The following is a 21,592-nucleotide window of genomic DNA, read 5'->3' as shown; positions in this document are numbered from 1 at the left end:
CTGCCAACTATGCATCCATCCATTGATTACTATCCTCTGAGCCTAGTTTGCTATCCACCTTACAGCCCCCATTCATCCAACCTGTACTTCTTTAGCTTTCTTGCAAGAATGCTGTGGGAGATGGTATCAAAAGCCTTGCTAAAGTCAAAGTATATCATGTCCACTGCTCTCCCTGCATCCACTGAGCCAGTCAACTCATCATAGGAAGTAATCAGGTTGGTCAGGCATGTCTTGCCCTTGGTGAATTCATGCTCATTGTTCCCAATCACCTTCTTCTCCTCCAAGTGCTTAGAAATGGATTCTTTGTGGACCTGATCCATGCTTTTTGCATGGACTGAGGTGAGGCTGACTGGTCTGTAGTTCCCTGGACCCTCCTTTTTCCCCCCTTCTTAAAGATGGGCACTATATTTGCCCTTTTCTAATCATCTGGGACCTCTAACAACTGCCGCAAGTTTTTTCAAAGACAATGGCCATTGGCTCTGCAGTCACGTCAGCCAACTCCCTCACCGCCCTTGGGTGCATCCTGTCCTGCCCCATGGGATTGTATATGTCCACCTTTTCTAGATAGTCCCTAACCTGTTCTTTCACTGCTTATAGCTGCTCACCTCCTCCCCACACTGTGCTGCCCGGTGCGGTAGTCTGGGAGCTGACCTTGCCTGTGAAGACCGAGGTGGAAAGCATTGAGCACTTCAGCCTCTTTTGCATCCTCTGTCACAGGGTTGCTTCCCCCGTTCAGTACGGGACCCACAGTTTCCCTGATCCTTCTCTTGTTCCCAACACACGTGTAGTAACCCTTCTTGTTACCCTCCGCATCCCTTGCTGGCAGCAACTCCAGTTGTGCTGTGTGCTTCTGGACTTCATCCCTGCATGCCTGAGCAATACGCTTATACTTCTCCCTAGTTCATCCAAGTTTTAACTCCTTATTAACATCTTTTTATGATTTAGCTTACTGAAGAGTTGCCTGCTAAACCAAGCTGCTCTTCTGCCATAACTGAAGAGTTGCCTGCTAAACCAAGCCGCTCTTCTGCCATACTTGCTAGTCTTCCTGCACATCGGGATGGTTCGTTCCTGCACTCTCAGTAAGGTTTCTGTACTCTCAGTAAGGTTTATTTGAAATACAACTAGCTCTCCTGGACTCCTTTTCCCCCTCAGACTGGCCTCCCAGAGGATCCTGCCCATCAGGAGCTAGTCGAAGTCTGCTTTTTTGATGTCTGCGGTCCTTATACGAGCTAAGTTTTGTACAAATCTGAACAAAAAGATGGTCCCTGCCTCGGGGGTTTGCAGATGAGTTATAAGATGTACCTAACTTTGAGTCTAGGACTTGTCCTGTGGGATTGAGACTGCTGACATGCTTAAAGTGAAATACCTGCTGAAGTATTGTGCTGTGCTGATTTAAAGTCAGATTTTATGACATGAACTCCTCGCCTTGCACTGTGACGGCAATGAGTATTTTATATGCTCCAAGGTGGTAATTCTGTATGTGCAGGTGTACTATATGCAAAGGTCACTCTGTTGTGAAAATGCAGCAGAAGCTAAGCTAAGTCTGATGTTAAAGGCACAACTCCCAGATACCGTGTTTGTGCACACGTGTATCCGTGTGTATACTTGAAGTGCTCTCAAATAACGGTGCTCATTTGACTTTGAAAACTGAAACCAGAAATCCAGAGAGAGTAAAACACCCCAGAGCAATGCCGCACCATGAAATATTTAACATTTGTATTTTAATTTTGTTTTTGAAAAAATGGCATGGGTGCGGGGTGGGATTGGAGAACCTACCAAAACTTTGACAGATGATGGAGGGTAGCTGCTGGTTTTAAATTAAACTTTATCAAAAGGCCGGGAAAATGGCAGCTTTTAAAAGTAAGGCTTACTTCAAAAACACCCAGCCCGTTTGCTCTGGAATCAAAGCCTCCATCTTCAAAGGTAGTCAGCAGTTTCCACTCATGTCTTGGTTTCAAAGGCCCCACAGACAGATGTAGAGATCATTTTGGAGCGAGCTGTCACGGCCTTCCTGATAGCAGCCACACAGTTTAGCATCTAAACACTTCCCAAGGCCTGCCATACCTTAAAATTAAAATCAGAGTGCTGGAAATACTTAATGAATGCATAAATGCTGCACTTGAGCAAAGAAAAACTGGAGGGTCTTTTTTTTTTTTCCTCGCGTCTTTTCCACTCCTCATCGTTCAGCAGTGATTGGAGGTGTGAGAGAAAGACATCGTTAAATATGTTTCAAGCCACGTGGGCCTGCCAGGGTGCATGGACGTGTGTAGAAAACTCGGGTAGCAGCAGATGCTCCGTTTCCCAGCCCTGCTGTGCCGGAGGTGGAGAGCCATAATAATCTGATAGCACCCTCTGCTGGCTCCGTGGCACCGGTTTAGCTCAAAGTGGCCCGCTCGTCTCTCTTGCTAGACGACTGGTGGGTTTTTATTCAGCAGTTCAAAAAATACTGGCTTGCAGATTTGGGTCTTCATTGGAAAACATGGGGCAGAGCTGACTATTTCCAAAGTTTGGGTCCTCCCGGACGTTTGCAATTTGATTTTTTTGCTTCAGTTGTTTATCAGCCAGGACGAGAAGTTGGCCTTGAGCTCTGGATCCCGACTGAAACCCTTTGAAAATTGAAAGTGGGGTATTTGGTCTGTGCTGTAGGTTCAAGACCACCACTACTAAAGCCCCATGCCTACAGAGATGTATTGTGTTCATTCTGGGGTTTGGGGAATTGATTCCTTTTTTTATTAATGATATTTGCATTTTATTTACTTATTCCATTTTTGTGCTACCTTTGCTAATAAAGGCTCAAGGTGGCTTACAAGAAGTAAATGGCATACATTAAAAATGAGGGAGTGACAGAAGGACCAAAACAGCTTCAAACGAAACTTGAACATCAAGATAAGAGACCCCCATAAACAACATCTCAGCCTAGTTTTGTCTGATGCATGCCTGCTCAGATTGGAAGGTCTTACAGCATTTCACGTCCATTTGAATGTGCTTTTAAGAAAGGAAATGAGCCAATAGTCTGCCGTGGGGCTGGCCAGGGTGGGTTGTTCTTTTTGATGCTAGTCATGGATTCATAGGATTTGGTCTTTGTGGGTGTTAAGTGCTATCGTGACAGGTTGCTCTTTCCCAGCAGCGCTTACGGTTCTGCATCTCTTCACCTTAGACTCCAGACACCGGCATGACGGCTTCACCGCTCAAAACCTGCTACCTTCCTGGGCTCTGTATGGTTGGCAAGGTTGTAGGAAGAAACCAAGGAGCATGCTAGATAAAATGCAAGACCTCTTGCTTTGCTGTTTCAGCGCAGCGGCATAGCGGAGGAGAGCACTGAGGAGTACTGGGGGGTTTTGTTCTCAGGTTTTGGAGAGTGTCCTGAAGGGCAGAGATGCAATGCTGCTACCCACTTTGACAGCACCTTTGCAAAGATGCAACTTATTTCCTAGCTGGAGGGGCAGCTTTGGCCCTAATTCCTCCGGATCCTTGGAAGTGCAGAGCAAAGGGTGCAGTAGCTCTGCTCCATAGACAGCGGGGGGACTTGCGTCCTCTCGCAAGCTGTACAAAAGGGAAGAGCTGCCGTGACACCTTGACAGTCTTCACAGCACAGGATTGTACAGTCTGGAGGACACCAAGGAAACATTCTTGCATTGCATTTCTGCTTGAGCAAACAGCCTTGTAAGGTTTAATTCAAATGGCAGAGAGATAAAACTGCTAATTTAGGCTGTAAAACGCACTCACCGGTTAGTGAATGACTAATAGAAAATATTACAAGTCCACATTCTTTCTACCGGAAAACTTGTATCGTAAATTAATTTTTTTAGCACTCTGTTATCAATAGTTTAGTGATGCTCAGAACAGGGAGGGGGGTGTTTAAGGGTCACATTGTGGTACTTGGTCACACTGAGGAGTTTCTTGCATTGAAACCCCTGATGTGGAGTTCGAGTGCTTCTGATGGGATCTGGTCCTACATATATAAGATGACATGAGTATCTTGCTTGCTTGAGAGACACTAAATGTCAGCTTGGTTCCTGGAGAGATCAGGTCACCTTGAATAAACTGAAGGCTCATATTGGGCACGACACTCTTCATCGGAGTAACAACAGAGCGGGCAATGCAGAGAGACCCTGTATTCTGTCTGAATACAGATGGATATACAAAGAGGTGGGCAGGCACATAGTTTGCTAGCTGATTTTTGGAGTGTGTTGGGTATAGTGTGCATATGCAGCCACGCTTAAAGGACATGGAAGATGATTCATTTTCCTGGTTGCTACTTCTCTGTAAACCAGAGCTGCTTCCCCCCCCCAAATAATGGCAAAAGAAAATGCTGGGTACAGTTCACCTCGGAGGGTGTGAACTAACAATGTCTGAATAGCCTTGCTTACTTTTAGGTGTCAAAACTGGAATCTTGTTGCTACTCCAGTCGAAAGCCTTCAAAATTAATCTTCGCTGTCTACTATTCGTATTGCACGAACCTGGTTAAGCCCGGGATCCGGTCCATTGCAAAGAAAATGTACCCGCCAGGCTGTGCTCTTGGGATCAGCGAGCAATGAGGACAGATTTCTTATATGATTACAGAAAAGGCTGACATAGGCCAAGCAAACTGAACATTATTTAAATACCGAAGATGGGGATTGTCAGATGCAGTTCCAGGTGGTGAAGAGCTAGAGATTGAGCCAGGCTGGCCAGATCTAATTATGCTGTTTCTCTTCATTCAGTCCACTGTCACTCTGCTATCCTGGGCGTCTTTGCTTGACACTCATTCTCATGAAGTGCCAGGTCTCCCAGGGTCAGATATGTAAAATACAATTATGAACCGTGCATTTGCAAATGCCCTAATGGCAGGTGCAAATTGGGCGCTTGTATGCAAAGCACAGGCTCCGGAGCGTGGGGCAGACTTGTAATCTGCTGTGGTCCCCGCTTAATGCTTTGTCTCTACATGCTGCATGTCACAGTGAGCATGCATGCGTCTTTGCAGAGTCCTAGGACTCTGTGTCTCGGAGCTGCTTTGGGCCCAGATTGGGCCACAGGATATCCTTTTGCTGTGCTGTCACTCTGTGCAAGTGCTTCTGATTGTAGAGCCTCTCTCTGCCTGGTTAAAAAGCCTACGTTTAGTCCTTACCCAATAAGAGCATGTCTCCTAAGAGCATTGAATAGCACCAAAGAGTATTAAGCTGAACACTTTTCTTTCCCCCTACATCCGATCTACTCTTTACCGTCTGTGCTGTTTATTTCCCTGTTCCGTTTCATTCAGCAAGGGTATTGAAACTCGGGTTCGACCTTGTCTTGCTATTGATCCACTCTCTTGGAATTTTAATGTGCAGGAATTATATGCTTCAGAAATACTGAATGTCTCATAGAAACAGATATGCTCTATTGAACTATTAAAATATGCCTGTAATTTGTGCATCCAATATTACAACCGGAGTGTCTGCATATGCAAAACATGCTGTGCCTGTAGTGCAGATAAAAGCATTTGACTTTTCCGTAGTACAGGTTAAGTATACAAAGAAATAAAAGAAAATGGACTCCTTTTAAATCCAAGCTCTGGTTCCAAAACATTTCAGTCCAGTCCAACCCATTGAATGATTTGAATATGCTTTTTACACAGGAGTTGGATTGGTCCCACTGTGCCTATTCCCTAATTTTAATGTTTTAATTAAAGCATCTCGTATGCCTAATGAATGTGGCAATACATTTAGAAAGATATGTAATAAAAAGAACAATAATGGGGAAATTCATCTGGAAATTAAAGGAAAAATAAAAGAAAACCCCAAATGAAACCGGTGCAGAAGAGTCTAGAAAGGGCTTCCTCCGGGGATAGCTAGGTATTGGTTAAATAGCTTGGCAGCCTTTTGTGGGATTGAATGGTAACTAGATACTACACTTGTTGCCAGCTAATGAAGTTAGTCCTTTAGCTCATGCCTGGGGTAGGGAGAAGGCTGTTCTGTGATGCTAAGGGTCAGATGTACCTGGAAAACCCTGAACAAAGCCATGGTAAATGGTACAGTGTAGTACCACCTTGCAGGTTCTTATTGCAATTTAATTTCTCTCATTTTGCACTGTTTTGCTGACAGTACCTGAGATAACAAAATGGCTTTGTCCAGCTCATCCTTTACTCCTATTGACACACGCCCTTAGCTTCGTCACTGTGGATCCTAAATGAGGTGCCAAGACTTGCACCATCTGAATGAGCTGGTGCCCTACATTTGAGTTCTGGCGGTGGAGCCAAACTTTCCGGGAGTCTGCGGCGTTCAGATCCAGGCACCGACTTTGTCTTCACATCAAGTCTGGAAAGACTGGCTGAGTCTCATGAAGTGGGAAAAGCATCGATGCATCTGGTCCCTGGGTCTGAGCTGCTCCATGGCAGTAAATATAATGGACAATGCCATACAATTGCTTAGGACAACAGGGGACTATACTCTCACCCAGGGGGACCGTTCTGGTCCTATGTGCCGATGCCTACAACTCCTGCGTTCCCACTTGTTCAGTGCCTACATGAAGCAAGTGGGTGTTTCCAGTCCAGTCGTTGCTGTAGATGCATCTAAATAACAGTCATATATCAAGGTGTATCGTGTTGGCTAGGTCTTCAGGGAGCTCCATGAATGTGAATGGCTGGGGAAGGGAAGGGGCAAATACACTGTACCCCTCTGTTGACCAGGCTGTGGGTTGGGCCCTCTTTGTAAGTGGTGTGAACAAGTGTGTGCTGCCCCTGCACCTCCTGCATAGGATGGATGTCCTTTCAGGGCATCCCATGAGCCCTGATTTCACTAGTTGGGGGAGAAAAAACCTGACCGCCTCAGTAAAGCCACTGCAATTTCTTAATTAAATCCTAAGGCCGGGAGCAGTCATGCAGTTTCTGTCAACAGGCACTTGGAAGTACTCTAACAAATACCGGCCATATATTAGAAGGCAATGCTACCACAGTTATTAAAGACGATACCCACCGGGCATTACAAGCATTTGATCCAAATACAACTGAGCTAGCAAGGGAGATTCTAGCTGTCCCATGCTGATTGGCATCAGCAGATTGATCTCGCTAGTATATAACCCCTCTGTCTTCCTCTATTTTACCCCCTAGGTTTCTCACCTTCTTCCAAGTTATAGAAACAGATTGAACCCAAGGCTTCTGTGCATACTTATGATGCTATTCCCCAAACTGCCCTTGTTTATCTGTAGCCCTTTCCTGGGCAGGGGTGTTCCCAGGCAGTGTTGCCCAATGCACACCCGTCTTCTCGCTGCCTCTGCTACCTTTCCTCCCTTGTTAATGTATCTGTATCAGCTCCTCATCTCTCTCTAAGGCAGGGGTGTCAAGCATTTATCCCAGGGGCCAAAGTTAGTCCTCAGAGGTGGGTCTTCCAGTCATCCTGTGGATTAATGTAGCTCCTGCTGCAGACGGGTACCTTCTTTCCCTGCCTCTTCCTGCTGCTCAAATTTAACGTGTTCAGTTGCTTCTAGTATTGAAAAATGGGTGGCATTGGGCAACAGGGGTGAGCATCTGTGTTAAGCCCTTGTTGCTGGCAGGAAGGATGTCCTGCCATTGCCTTTGGCCGAGGGCTTAGCAACTTGCGCCCTGCCAATATGAGCACTTCGATGGTGTGTCTCTCTCTGTGCAAGCCGTGGGTTCGAGGAGGGTTGAGCCATGCTTGCAGACAAATGTATCATATCCTCTTACAGTCTGTTTCTTTAACAGACTACACGAATCCTACAGCGTCTATATGCATGGGGATGTCCCTGGTTTCTATATGCAAAGCAGAGTGAAGTGTTGTTTCTTCAGACAGCCTTGTTTGACACTCATAGGAGCTCAGGAAGTTATATGGGGCCTCTCTGGGTCTATGATGAATGCTGTTGATGGAGGGCGGGGGGCAAGGCACTGCATGCACAAATGCTTTACTGATGAGGTTTTTCTCTACTGGTTTGACAGCCCCACCCACGGTGAGGATTGTTCACTCAGGCCTGGCGTGTAACATCGAGGAGGAGCGGTACTCGGAGCGAGTATACACCATCCGTGAGGGGGAGACTCTGGAGCTGACCTGCTTGGTCACGGGCCATCCTCGGCCACAGGTGAGTCCCGACCCGTGTTGTTGCTGGGTGCCCCGTGACCGTCCTGCTGTCCACCTTCCCAGCCTGTTCGGGTCATCTGATTTTGTGGGGGGACACATTGCAGAGGTTTGCTCAGATGAGTGCTAGACTCTGAGTGAACAGAAACCATCGAGTCCAGTGATTCGCATCCGGGGAGCCATGAGATCCTTTTACGGGTACCACACAGGGTGCTGCATAATTTAGCACTGTTAGATGTGCAAACACCTACACATAATTCACAAGATAAATCCAGAGATTTTAAATAGAAATCCAGCGTGATTGAAACCATTCTGACTTGTTGCAGTCATTCTGAGTTCTTTGCAATTGAAGAATTACTCCTGTATTTTTCTGTACTCAAGAAACAAGTGCAAGCTAAGTGTGGGCATTTTCTGAGGACTGCCTTGACATAGTGACATAGTGTTTAGGGTCAGAAGGGACCTAAACAGGTCATCAGGTGCGACCCCCTGCCCTGGGCAGGAAAGGGTGCCAGGTTCGTAACACCCCAGCCAAATATCTGTCCAGCCTCCTCTCGAAGACCCCCAAGGTAGGGGGGGGCCTAACAAGAGATGCCTTGAGTCTAAAGAGGTTGGAAAGCACTGTGCTAGCCTAGTTGGTGATGGAGAATGTGATTTCTCTATATTATGGTTTCCAAATTTAGGGGAAACAGGACAAGTTCACAGAGATGTAAGCATCCTTTTCTTTTATGCCTAGAGGGGACCAGGTTCCTAGAAGAAACGAGAGGGAATTTCAGTGACTTTTTTCACCCCATCTATCCTCACACCAGTTGGAAGAGTCTTTCATAGTTGTTCGGGTCTGGAAGGGACTTTACAGATCATGGGGTCCAGCCCCCCCCTTGTCTGGGGAACGACTCGTCTTAACTCCGCTTTCAGGAAGATGTTATGAGCCTAAAAGCAACCCAACACATACGGGGCCAGCGCAATAGGAAGCACATTAAAATAAAATACCAGAGAAAGCCCCTGGTGCAGAAGCCTACATAAGGTAGAGGGAGTTGGGTGTTTCTGGAGCAGGAAGGTGGATTAAAACCACAAATGTGCAGAGAGGTCTAGAAGTGCAACTCATGATCAGACCAGCTTTTTCAAACCTATTCTTTATTGCACAGATCAGATTTTAAGCAGCAGGCCTGGTTGGGTTATAATATGGCCATTCCCATTCTTCTGTCCCTCCACAGTGCGTCATTAGTGGAATTCAACTTGGGCCTCTCAAACAGCGTGTGTGTTACTTCACTCTTTTGTGTGCATTGTCTGGGTTTGCTTTCCTTTTGCTGACCCTTGTATTTCTTCATGAACCCATTTCTGGTCTCTCTTGCCCTTATTTTGGCAAGGTCTCTTTCTTCTCTATTGACAAACGAGGTTGTGCAGGAGAGAGTCAGTGGGTTGAGGACTGAGGGCCAGGTCTCAAAGAGCCTTGGGAGGTTGTCTCCGGAGTCGATTCACATCGCGTGCTGAGTGGGGTACCAATGTCAAAGCTAATGAGGGGCTTCAGCTGCTGCTGGAAGCCGTTGAACAGTTTACTCTGCCTTTTGGTCAGTTTTTTGTCCGCTCCACTGGCCACCTCCGGTCTTGCATGTTGCAATGCTTCTCTAGCCCCTTCTTTTGTGCAAACTCACACGGCTTCTTTGTCACGGTGTTATTCAGGACAGCTAGTAATGGATCCTGTTTGAGACATGTGCAACCTTCCCTTCTACCTGCTGGTAACCCTTTGTGCCTCACGATGGTAGACAGAGAAATCTCCCTGGTAGATGTGTATGTTATTGGTCACATGAAATTTTGCCATAGGACAAGGCACTTTTGGTTGCAGGAAAGGAAACAAAAAAATCTTGCTCCTAACAAATCAGTCCTTCTTGGGACTTCTTTCCCCTTCTAGTTTCAGTAAATAGAGGATCCCCAAGTGATCCTCAAACATGCCCTCATCTTTCTCAGGTTCACACTATCCTGGCAGAAGTGGAGTGTGGTGATCAACAGAGGTGCATTATACAGAGCTCTTAGGCCAGGTATAAAATTTACCTGGAAGCCTACTTTAATCATAACGGTGCAACTATGACAGGCCCAAACCTGTTTCTGTTCCCTTTGCTCATTCAGAGCTCATGTTGGTATAGATCAAGTGAGTTTTCTGTTCCCAACCCATGATTGAGAGTGCACAGCTTGCCTGAAAGCTCAGCAGCCTCCTGACTATGCATTAAGGAGCTGAACATTTCTTCTTTATTATGAAAATGAAGTTGTTCTGGTGGGTAATTTTGGCAGCCTGATATGGTTAATTTGCCGTTATTACAACAAAAAAAAGGAGAGAGAGAGCAAGCCACATTCTGTGTTAGGAAGCCTTTGCATAGAAATTTGAACACAATCTGTATTTGAATTTAATAAAATATTGCAAAAGAGCTTTATGCAGTTATGGTGAATTAAATTTACCTCTTTCACTCCAGGAGCCCAATTTTGCAATCCTGCATGGAGCACACGTTGAAGTCAGTGGGAATTATGTGAAGTGCGTCCAGCTGAGCTAGCAACTGGGGAAGCTGAAATCACTAGGGATCTTGAGTCTAAAAATCAGTGTTCTTCTCTTTAAAAAGACTTTTGAACTGCATTGATGCTTTCGAGGCTCTTTCTCGCTCCCTGTTTAAAATGGGGTATTTCAAAAATTGTTTAGTATTAGCTCTAAAAGGTTCTCATTGAAAGGTAAGGCCAACACACTGCACCTTTTTTTATTATATGGATAAAACTGCTCTACGCATGGTCAAGTAGGGCAAACTGGTAGTTGCAATCAGCAGTCCAAACCCAGGCTCTACGTGCAAAACACCGTTTCTTCTAAATTGGATGCGGCTCGGTACAACTTGTGCAAGGTGGGAGAGGATGGGGAGGCTAGAACAGCTTACCTGTTTCAATTGCTTTCCAAGATCCTCATTAAGAAAAGAGAGGCTTGTAAACCGGTTCCATTATTATATGCAACATTTTATTCCTCCTGTGTTTGCTGCATCTCTGAAAGGCATGCATTTAATGTTTATTTCTCTGCTGGTTTTATTTTCTTTGGTAATTGTTTCTCTCCCTCCTTTTTTTATGGTGGTATCCAAACCAAAGTGCCCTCCGTTCCTTTTTTTAAATGTACATGGCATCATGCAATATTGGCATTGGAGCTGGGAGAGGGAAAGACTTCAGTGCTTGGTGGGTGCTCCTTTGTTCTCCGATTGTCCATTAACTCTCGTTCCCTGGATCCATGCAAACACTAGCTGTGCTTTTTATCTGGAATAACACTTTTTAGATATCAACTTTTGTGTAAAATGCTCAGGACGTGAGGAAAATGGAGTACTATTTAGGGGAGGGAAAAAACCACAGGGCTATGCTCTGATGCTTTACTTCTGAGAAGAAGGTGCCACCTGGGGTGGGACTCGCTGACTTGAATGGGGCTAAGACACCGTTCAGTGGAAGTGCCAGAATTTGGCCCATACCAAATAACTTCAATTATCCGACCACCTGTTCTCTGAAGCAGATTCATCTCCCTCAGTGCCTGTTAATTATACTGAATACTCCCTCAGTTCTCCGAATTTCAGTGTCTCTGTGGCCTCCAGATAATCAGCCTTGAACTGGATGTTGCAGTTTACATAAGTATGCATACACTCTGCTCCCTCCCAGACTGCATCAGCTGCCATGCATAAAAGATTACACTGAACTGATGTTAATATATACATCTTTCCATTTCAAGCAGTCTCCACCCTGTACTTTCCAAAGAGAAAAATATCCAAAAAACACCAAAAGAGGGAGCTAGACATGGGTGGATCTAGGAGTTTTTTTAAAAAGCAGTGCAGCTGGTGCAGTGCATCGCCCCCTATAACACTGCACACATGTTTCTCAAGGTAAAAAGGAACTAGCAACTTTACTCATATGCTAGGGGCTCTGAGCTAGATTATTCAGTTCAGGAACGAAACAAAACCAAATATCACTGTATTGTAATGTGCATGCATTTGCTGTATCACGTTATATGGATAAAACACAAAAAAAACGAGCAAAAACAATCAAGTTATGTTGTGCCTTTAGCTCTATTGCCATTAGAATTAAATGTTCAGATTTTGAAGACCCGGGTAGACAAAGCCTTGGCTGGGATGATGTAGTTGGGGCTGGTCCTGCTTGGAGCAGGGGTTTGGACTGGATGTGACCTCCTGAGGTCCCCTCCATTTTTTGTGATTCTTTGATGCACCTCTTTCCAATCCACAAAGGCTAGATTTTGCTTTCTCATCATCTTGACAGTGCAGCCAATGCTTCACTTTCCACACCTGAACTCACGTGTTTAAAACCAGGCTGCAAGTCTGGGAGCTACATTAAGAGGAGCAGCCAGCAGAATTGCAGAAGAAAGGATAGCTTAATTGGTGGAACCTCAAAAAAAGAAGAGGGTTGTTAACACCTGTGGAGTGAAGAGTTTAGAAGGGATCTGGTAGATAATAATGGACGTGTCTACACATATGCTTTAATGTGCATTAGCCTATTTTGTTGTGCATTAAAGTGTCACCATAAGGCAGGGCTCTTATACATGTGAAGGGGATCTGCTTCGACGTGTGCTAATTAGCATGTGTCGGAGCAGACTCAGTTAATCGAGTCTACTATGAGTCTGCTGGAGCATGCTAATTAGCACGTACCACCAGCTTCTGTGTTGCAAGTATTTCAAAATGGCAGTGGGGGGCTTTAACTAAAGCTCATTGATCAAGTTTTAGTTAAAGTGCCCCCACCGCCATTGTGAAGCATGGGATGCTGAATACACATGGTGCTGTGAACACTTTAATTAGAGCGCCTCTCAGAGCCCCAGTAATTAAAACATCCCCTCTCCACCCGGGAGCACATGTATAGATACCCACCGTGCTCTTTAGCTAATGCATATTAAAATATGCTCATGCACATGTTTCTAGTACTTCACAATAGATTTGATGCACATTACCTAAAGCACATTAAATGAATGTGTAGATGTTCCCAATGAGCCATGAAGTCAAGTGATCCCATCACTGCTGTCTGAATAGAAATACTTCTCTTACTGCCAGGTATTTCGTTCTAAACTTTTGGGTAGAACAGGAACCAAGAGGGTGAGGTGGGAGAATACAACTGCACAAGCCCTGGATCCACCTCTGAAGCTAAGGCAATTTATTGCACCCTGTGATTCACTGACTCCTAGATGCTGGGTGGGCGAGTCTAGTTCTGCACTGGTGGATGTGAACAGCTGAACTATCATTACTTTCATTGGTGCAGGTTTGGCTGTAAACCAGGGTGTTGGACTCTGAGAAAAAAGTCCTCACCTACCTGCTGCATTCAGTCAGTAAAAAGAGTCTTTGCAAGGAAATACTTCTTGCTACCCAAGGAGCATTTCTGAAGACTTTATGGCCACTGTCAACTATAGCAGTCCAGACAGCCTGGGACTCCTGGGAGAGCTTCCAAAATGCACTGCTAAGGTTTGAGAGAGCTTGGAAAGGCTGCTTAGCAGTGGGTGTTTACGACCAGCTATATTCAGAGCCCAGAAATGTTCTTGCCAAAAGTTTTGAGGCTTAGATCAGTTTTCAGAGCTCAGATCACTTTTAAACGTCTCCTCTATGAAGCTAAAGAGTCCGCCTGGATGGCGACCTTGCAGGACATGCTGACTCAGTAGTTCACGGGGACTTTTCTCTTGCCACACTTCTGTGCCTCTGGGCAGAAGTCACAGCTCCCCTGGCAGGATATTTGTTGAGCTGGTTAGTGCACGGCCCCTCTTGTTGCAACATCTGAGCATAGTCTAGTGTGTCTATCCTCCCTATTCCTCTGTCCGAAGTAGGACAGGACTGTTAGCCCCATTGTAGAGAAAGGGCAGTGGAGAACACGCACGGATTAAGCTCCTTGGCCAAGGCCACACAGGAAATCTGTGGCAGAGCAGGATATTGGACTTGGTCCTTGCATCAAGCTACAAAACCAGGAGGGAACATCTCTTTAGGTCTCAACCAGCCTTCTGCTACCACAGCTCCCCTCTGAATGACTCTCTTAACAGCACCTGTTTTCTTTGCTTCTGGGGACACTTATTCTCTCTGTCCCATTGGTCTCCAGGGTGGACTGACAGCTTGATGGTGACCTTCAAATGGGAAAGCAGAACCTTCCCCTAGTGTATGGGCTAGGACCAGGCTCCAAAGCCACATATCGCCCTCAGACCTGCGTAACATGAGGCCCCCAACAGCTCAAAAGATGGCAGGGCTGTTTATCTGTCACGAATTACTTCAAACGGGCTGTAAAAAGGTACTTCCTTAAGCAGCTAAGAAACTTGTGATCCTGCTCTATCAAAAAGAGCCATTCAGCCAAAACACCTTATTGAGACGGCAACCACGTGGCTGCTTTTTTTTCCTATAAAAATCTCTATTTTCTCATCTTGGATCCAGGACAGAAAATTGATTTCAGTTCATTGTACCTGTGTATGGATTTTTCTCTGTCATCTCGCACCTCTAGTATCTGTCTCACACTCCCCGCTTCTCCTGTTACAAGCCACAGCAAAGTAAGAGATGCATAATATTTTCTGCAGATGAATTGCGAGGACCCAGTGGGGTGGGGCTTGATGGTGTCTGAATGATGGTTCTGCTGCAGAACGGAGTTTGAATGGTAGCCCTTTATCACCTTCCTAATCGATTGCCACAGAGTTTTAGTGTCCCACAAAATAGACTGGGGCTGGGTAGAATATGACCAGGCAACGGCTAAGTTTTTCCATGCATGTCTGCCTGCCAGCAAAGATTCCAACCTACGAAGTGCCAGTGGGTACATCTACATGTTCATTAATGTGCTTTAGATACTGTGAATTAAATCTAGTATGTGCATCTACACATTCAATTAATGCACTTTAAGTAATGCACATTAAATCTATTCCCTCTGGACACATATACACGAGCAACAAGGTTGCTCCAAGTGCTGTAATTACACCACATTGGAGCAGACTCGATTAATCAAGGCTGCTGGATTGTGGTAAGTCCCGTACTCCAGCAGACTCCAGTGCCTCATGCATCAGTGCCCCTGTGCTTTAAAACAGTGGTGGGGGGTGCTCTCTCTAAAGCTTGTTTGATGATTTCTAGATAGTGCCCCTGCTGCCGTTTTTAAGCATGGGGATGCTGATACACGAGATGCTCCGGGTGTTTTAATTAGATCTGCTCTAATTAAAGTTCCCCCTCCCCCAGATTATGTGTATACATGTAGTCCATTGTGAGGTACTGAAGTAGTCGCACTGGACATTTATACACATACCTTTTTGTCCCACAATGTGCCAGAGATGTGGCAGGTTGGAGCAGACTCGATGAATCAAGTCTGCTTCGTACACGAGCTGCCATGCACTTCACTGAATCGTGTGCAGTTGTATAAGTGGGGAAATGCATGTCAGCGCACAGAAAATAATGGTGGTGCACTTTTGAACTAACACACCTTGAAGGTGTGTTAGTTCAATCGAGGTGCGTTAGTTCAAAAGCGCACCAGGGTCATTTTCTCAGCACTGATGCACATTTTGCCACTTATACAACTCCATGCAATGCAGCACCGGGAGGTTTTAAAAACACATGGCGCTGTGGCACAAGCAGGTGTGCAAATGCCCGTTAGCCTAATTTAATGTGTGTTAGCTAAAAAGTAGTTTTTCTGTGACACTTTAATGTTCATTAAAATAGGCTAATGTGCATTAAAGTGCATGTATAGATGCACCCTATTATTATAGGGTATATCCTAAGGGCTCTGGATGCTGAAAGTTGTAGGGGGAGAATTCTGGATAAGCCTTCCTTGAAGACTTTTTCCCCTTAGCATTCATGCTCCACCACTGAGAAACAGGCTCTCTGGCTAGCTGGACTAATGGTCTACCCTGCCATAGCATTTCTTATGCTATTATAGTTCTTGAGCCAGAGCCTTGGAACAAACCCTGTGTAGGTCTCCTGAAATTTGGCCCAGAGAAGAAAAGGTAGAGTTAAGTTAGGCAGATTTCTGTCGAAGGTAAAAGCTGAGATGGATTATTATTCAGGGTATCTTTGGCCAAGTGTTTTCATTTAACACACTGAGAGTAGCGTGAGTAGGCAGTGATTACTCTCAAGTGTGTTTTAAATATATTTCCAAGTGATACAGTGCTCCCCTATAAAAAGAAAAAGGGGTGGGTGGACATAAATGCAGTGATGCGCTTGAGGTTTGAAATGTGCAGAAATCTGGTAATTCAGAAGATTGGCTTTTATTTCATCTCTGCCTTGATCATCTTGGATGTGTATCATAGTTTGTATTACCGTAGTCAGCTTTTAGCTTTGGCTTTATCCCAGGATCTGTGCTATTCGTCCTCCTCCTGAGCCTGTAGAACTAGCAGGCGGAAGTCCCTGGGGAGTGAAAGCTGCCTTTGTGTGCTTTTTACAAAAAATAAAGGGCCATGCAGTGTCCTGTGTTAATGGTTACGTGTTAATGGGAGCGGTGCTTCAGGACTGGGTTAGCATGCTGGCTCTATTTTATTTATTGATTATTCTGCTTGGTAAGCCACCCTTCCTACAAAGGGCTCAACACAACTTACAACAAGAGAAAAGAATAAATGATGAAGCAGGATAATGAAGAAATGAGCAAAATAACATAAAAGGCAACTTGAATATAATCCCCCCACCCAAAAAAAAGGAAAAAAAGAGTACCTCCTATTCACAAGAGATTTCACATAGGAATCCACCCTGTCAAAACCATTCTGGAATGGGAATTTGCTGGACAGTTTGCTCTTAAGAGTGATAGGCAGGGAAGTGGGCATGGGTGGTATGATATGGAGATGCCTAGTTTTGGGGTATCATTTGGGGAATCTACTGTTGCTGTTGGTCCTTTTTATTGTAAGTTGCTCTAAGACAGAGGGAGATGTAACAACAACAGCAATAATAATAAAAATAATTACTATTATTATCACTAGCATAGTTATTGCTATCAGTAATAATAAGTAATACTATTAATCAGTAACAATAATGGTAGTGATACCAATAGCAGTATTAATAATTATGTTGATAGTAATAATCATGATAGATATAATTAGTACTACTATGACTACCATTAATATTGCTATTATTATTCATAGTAATTAATATTAATAGTATTCATATATTAATAATAATTAACCATGTCAGTAATGGTGATACTAATCATCATCATCATCATGTGGTCAAGTTATAGTGGCTTGTTGAGGGCAGGGTAGTAAGGGGGGAAATCTCTATTTTAAAACTCTTCATTTAGTATTCTTCATTTAATGTTAATGTAATAATTTACATAATCATCTTGACAGGATGCATTGATAGCACTCTCACTTTCCAAGATCCATAGAATATTTATGTTACATATTTACATAGATCACTTAGATCTACATAAATTAATCTGGATTCATCAAGCAGGAAGCAGATTGGTAGTCTAGCCTTAAGCCATCTAGCCTAAAGCTGGAGTTGGTTCTTCAAGAGAAAAAATAGAAGATATAGAGGATATTTCTAAGCCTTTCCCCCTTGCCTTGGGTGCTCAGCTCCTCAGTTACTCAGGATAAGATGATACTTTCCCAAATCCTCTGTAGAAGAATGGGTGGGCAGTCACATCTCCTCAACCTCAAATCCACACACCAATCACTCTGCAGAAACGATAACCCACGACGTACTCCCGTCAATGTAGGACAGACAACTCCACGCAAATCGCTCTCTCACTCAGACGCACAATCTCAACCAAAGTCTCCTCACTCTCAAAGTCATCGCGAAATCACCGCCTGAAGACGCACTGTACCTGGTGCTCAGGTAGGCTGGCCATCATAGAGGGGAGTCCGGTTGTCCTCTGTCCTCTATTGATACAAAAACAGACGCCTTTATGTCCTCTATTTTTCTCTTCTATCTTCTGAATAAGATGTGTGCACAGCATGGTGATTGGTGTATGGTTTTGAGTGACAGCGATTGACAGGGGTGTGGTATGAAGTGGACCTGAACATAGGGTGGCCATCATGGAGGACACTGCGGTTTTTTGCTACTCTGTCCTCTATTGGTACAAAACCAGACACCTTTATGTCCTCTATTTTTCTCTTCCAGAGAAAACTCTTCTAGAGAAAAATAGAAGACATAAAGGTATCCGGTTTTGTATCAATAGAGGACAGAGTAGCAAAAAAACAGAATGTCCCCCATATGGCCACCCTACGCTCAGGTCCACTTTACACCACACCCCTGTCATTCACTGTCACTCAAAACCATACACCAATCACCATGCTGTGCACACATCTCATCCACCTCTGCACTCATCACTCTCACTGTGCACACGGCACTTCATCCATCTCTGAGCACTTTACCTTGTGCGGTTTTCCTGCCCAGAATTATATGTGCTGTGCAAGTAGGGCAGTGACATCATCGAGGTGGACATTTCAGATGTTCAGGAGCCCTCACACCTCTATTCGGAGTGTGTGTGGTTGGGAGGGAGTTATGGCCAGGAATCCATCTCTAGCATGTGCTGTACCATGGGTATTTCCCTTGATTAATTGAGTCTGCTCCACACGCAAGCAACACGCACTGTGCTGCACCGCATGCAGTTGTATAAGTGGTGAAATGCGCATCCACGTGGAGAAAATGGCAGCAGTACACTTTTGAACTAAAGCATTTCCACGGTGTTTTAGTTCAAAAGCACACTGACACCGATTTTTCAGCGCTGATGTGCATTTTGATACTTATACAATGGCAAGTGATGCAGCCAGTGCCGGGCACTTTTCAAAGTGCCCAGTGCTGTGGTGCTAGCATGCGTAAAAATGCTGACTGGTTGGTTGTGGCCAAGGTTAGGGTTTTTGACTGGGGCGTGCCAGTGCTCCAGCTGGGACTTAAACATGGAGGTTCCTAGCTAGAAGGTCTTGCCTCTCCACTCAGTGGACCAAGCACAAAATTTGGGGTCAGGAAGGCATTTTACCCCGTGGTCAGATTGGTATGAACGTGGGGGCAGCTTCTCTGCCTTCCTTTGTAGTCAGGGTCATAGCCCTCATCCTTGGATCTCTTGAGTGGGTTTTAACAACCGTTGGCCACCACAGTCCCCCTGCTTTACTTGTGGTAGATTTGGATGCCATGTCTTCTGTTTGCATCAGGGTTGACTGTAGTTTTGTGAAGAGGTTGGACAATGGGTCTGTATAGGATGGTTTGGGCAGGGATGATTTTGTCTCAGGCAGGGAGTTGGACTAGATGACCTGTGGAGGTCCCTCCCAGCCCAACTTTTTGATGATTTGATGATGTCTGATGGTGGTTGGCACCAGCTGCTTCAGGGGAAGATGCAAGAAACCATTTCTCCTGAAGGTAGAAGTGGCTAGCCACGTAAGCCTGAAGTCATGCAGAAAGTCAAGGTAGAGTTGCACCTTGCCGACTAACTAAATCAGGAGCTGCTTACAAAAGCTTGTGCCTCTCTGATTTAGTCAGCCTACGAGGGGCAACTCTACTCAACCTTCTCCCGGTATAAAAATAGCATGCAGAGAGATATTATATTAAAGATGGTTGCATATTGTATTTTAAAAGTTCCCATTATGTCCTGTGGGAATTGTGCCTGAGTTAGGGATTCAGGGTCAGAGCATGGATGTATATCAAACCTTTTATTTTTTATTGTCAACCCTGAAAGCTGCCAATGCGTATGATGATTTTACTACAGTGATTTTAAGAGTCATGGTCACACTGGTTTCCAGAATATAATTTAAAGAAGCCTTCTTTAAATGTTAGAACTGTTTAGCTCTATTTGCACATCTCTCGTTGTGGTTAATTATGTCTGCCTGTTTCTCCGTACTGTGTACCAAAGTAAAAGGGCTTCCATTCTCTGATTCACATTTATTCCTCAAGTGTCATTAGGGTGATATTTGATGACTTTCAATTTTTTTACATGTGCTGCTAATAAAGACTTAATGCGATTATGATGTAGTGAGTCCAAGGAAATTGTTGAAAATGTGTTTTATATAAAATAATAAGTTGGTCTTGGATTGAGAATTATGTTCCGAGAGGCTATCTTTTATTCCTGAATGTATGTAAAGCAGGCCTGGATATCACTCTGCACCTGGAGAAATAGATTTATCGTAAGCAATTACCTAGTGATGTAAGCTAAATTAAAGGCATTATACTAACTGGGATACATAGAATACTCAAAACTGCCTAACTGCATGCGGGCTGGTTTTTTTAATGTTTTTTGATGGAGGTTTTCAGAGAAAAATCTGGTTAATGAATGAGTTGTTTTCCTCATTCGCCATCTTATTTAATTTTGTTTCAGTTTATGCTTTTCCAGGCTGCAATCATTCCTGTTGGTAATCAGAGAGGAAAAATAATAAACAACACTTACTTCATTCTTTTAGGGAATGTCTCTCTTTATAAATGGATAACAGCTATTTTTTTTTTTTTAAGAAAAAAAACAAACCATACGAATGTGATGAGCCAAGCAGCTGCAGCATGTGAAATCGAGAGAATCCCTAATAGCAGAAAGGTGGTGGCGTAACAATTATTCATTCACAAGTAGGTTTGCATTTGCTCGTTGGGATACCTTGGAGTAAAGACTCAAAGACCCTACCCAGCTGTGTGTGATTGGTATGACTGCAAAAGGCGAGGGGCATCTTTTAGAGATTCCCAGGGTGAATGACACGCAGTTATAGCGTGTTGTACTTGGCTGCTTGATCCACAATTGATGTGTTAAGAGGATGATCAAAGAGTTCGGTTAGATATACCCAGGGGCACCAAGCACGTGCGGGCCTGAGGGCCCTGTCACCTGAAATGTGTAAAACTTTCCACGTGTCCATCATCTTACCCTTCCCCCAATAAATGCATAAATAAAAATAAAAAGTTGGGGCCTATGTTTAACTCACCTGTGCCAGTGGTTCACCTAGAAACAACTGCAGTGTCCCAAGATGCAGGTCTCAGGGATGCACTGGACCCCTGAATTGTCTTTGACTTTGTTGAGAATAATGGAAGATGCCTTTTTTTCCCCCCATTCTTTACAATCAGCTCACAGCAGGCTAGCTTTCCAGTAATCCCTGGAGTGAAGTCTTCTTCCTCACCTTCACCCCCATCTGTCTCTTCATTGCATGCCCCGATTGGCCAGTTGTGGCCCGGCAGAAGGAATAATTTCATAATTCGGGAACTGAAGTCCTATTCCAAAGCTCTCTGTAGCAGCCCTTTGCTGGCTGTGTCAAGCCCTGGATCTGCTTTTGAGTACCGAGAGCCACGGTGGCAGTTCTTAGGTATGGGATCAGGCATGCCAGCTTGCCAGCCAATGTGTCCCAGCTTCTTATCAAATCCTGACCTGTGCAGCTTGGTCTAATGTGTTGCCCTGTGTCTTCTTACCCAGAGAGGTGGTAGACTCTCCATCCTTGGAGGTGTTTAAGACCCAGCTAGACAAAGCCCTGTCTGGGATGATGTAGTTGGGGCTGGTCCTGCTTGCAGCAGGGGGTTGGACTAGATGTGACCTCCTGAGGTCCCTTCCAGCCCAAATTTTCTATGATCCTTTCGGCGGCCACTTTGAAAGCACCTTCTTAGAGGGTGGGATTCAGAAGCTATTTTTTTTTTGTTCGGAGTCCACTG

The 21,592-nt window shown here is 44.7% G+C and overlaps 1 protein-coding gene across 3 annotated transcripts in view; it reads left to right on the top strand.

The window, feature by feature from the left end:
• Positions 1–21,592, top strand: part of MDGA2 (MAM domain containing glycosylphosphatidylinositol anchor 2) — a 692,671-nt gene that overhangs the window by 218,030 nt on the left and 453,049 nt on the right. For all 3 annotated transcript variants that reach the window (XM_019496066.2, XM_014601296.3, XM_059723426.1), the window contains exon 2: positions 7,910–8,049. In XM_019496066.2, coding sequence (XP_019351611.1) covers positions 7,910–8,049 — 140 coding nt within the window. The remainder of the gene's footprint in view (positions 1–7,909; positions 8,050–21,592) is intronic.

The sequence above is a fragment of the Alligator mississippiensis genome, chromosome 2, assembly GCF_030867095.1.
Source record: "Alligator mississippiensis isolate rAllMis1 chromosome 2, rAllMis1, whole genome shotgun sequence".
Lineage (NCBI taxonomy): Eukaryota > Metazoa > Chordata > Crocodylia > Alligatoridae > Alligator > Alligator mississippiensis.
The sequence above is the reverse complement of the archived record's forward strand: the minus strand, read 5'-3'. Positions and strand labels throughout refer to the sequence as shown.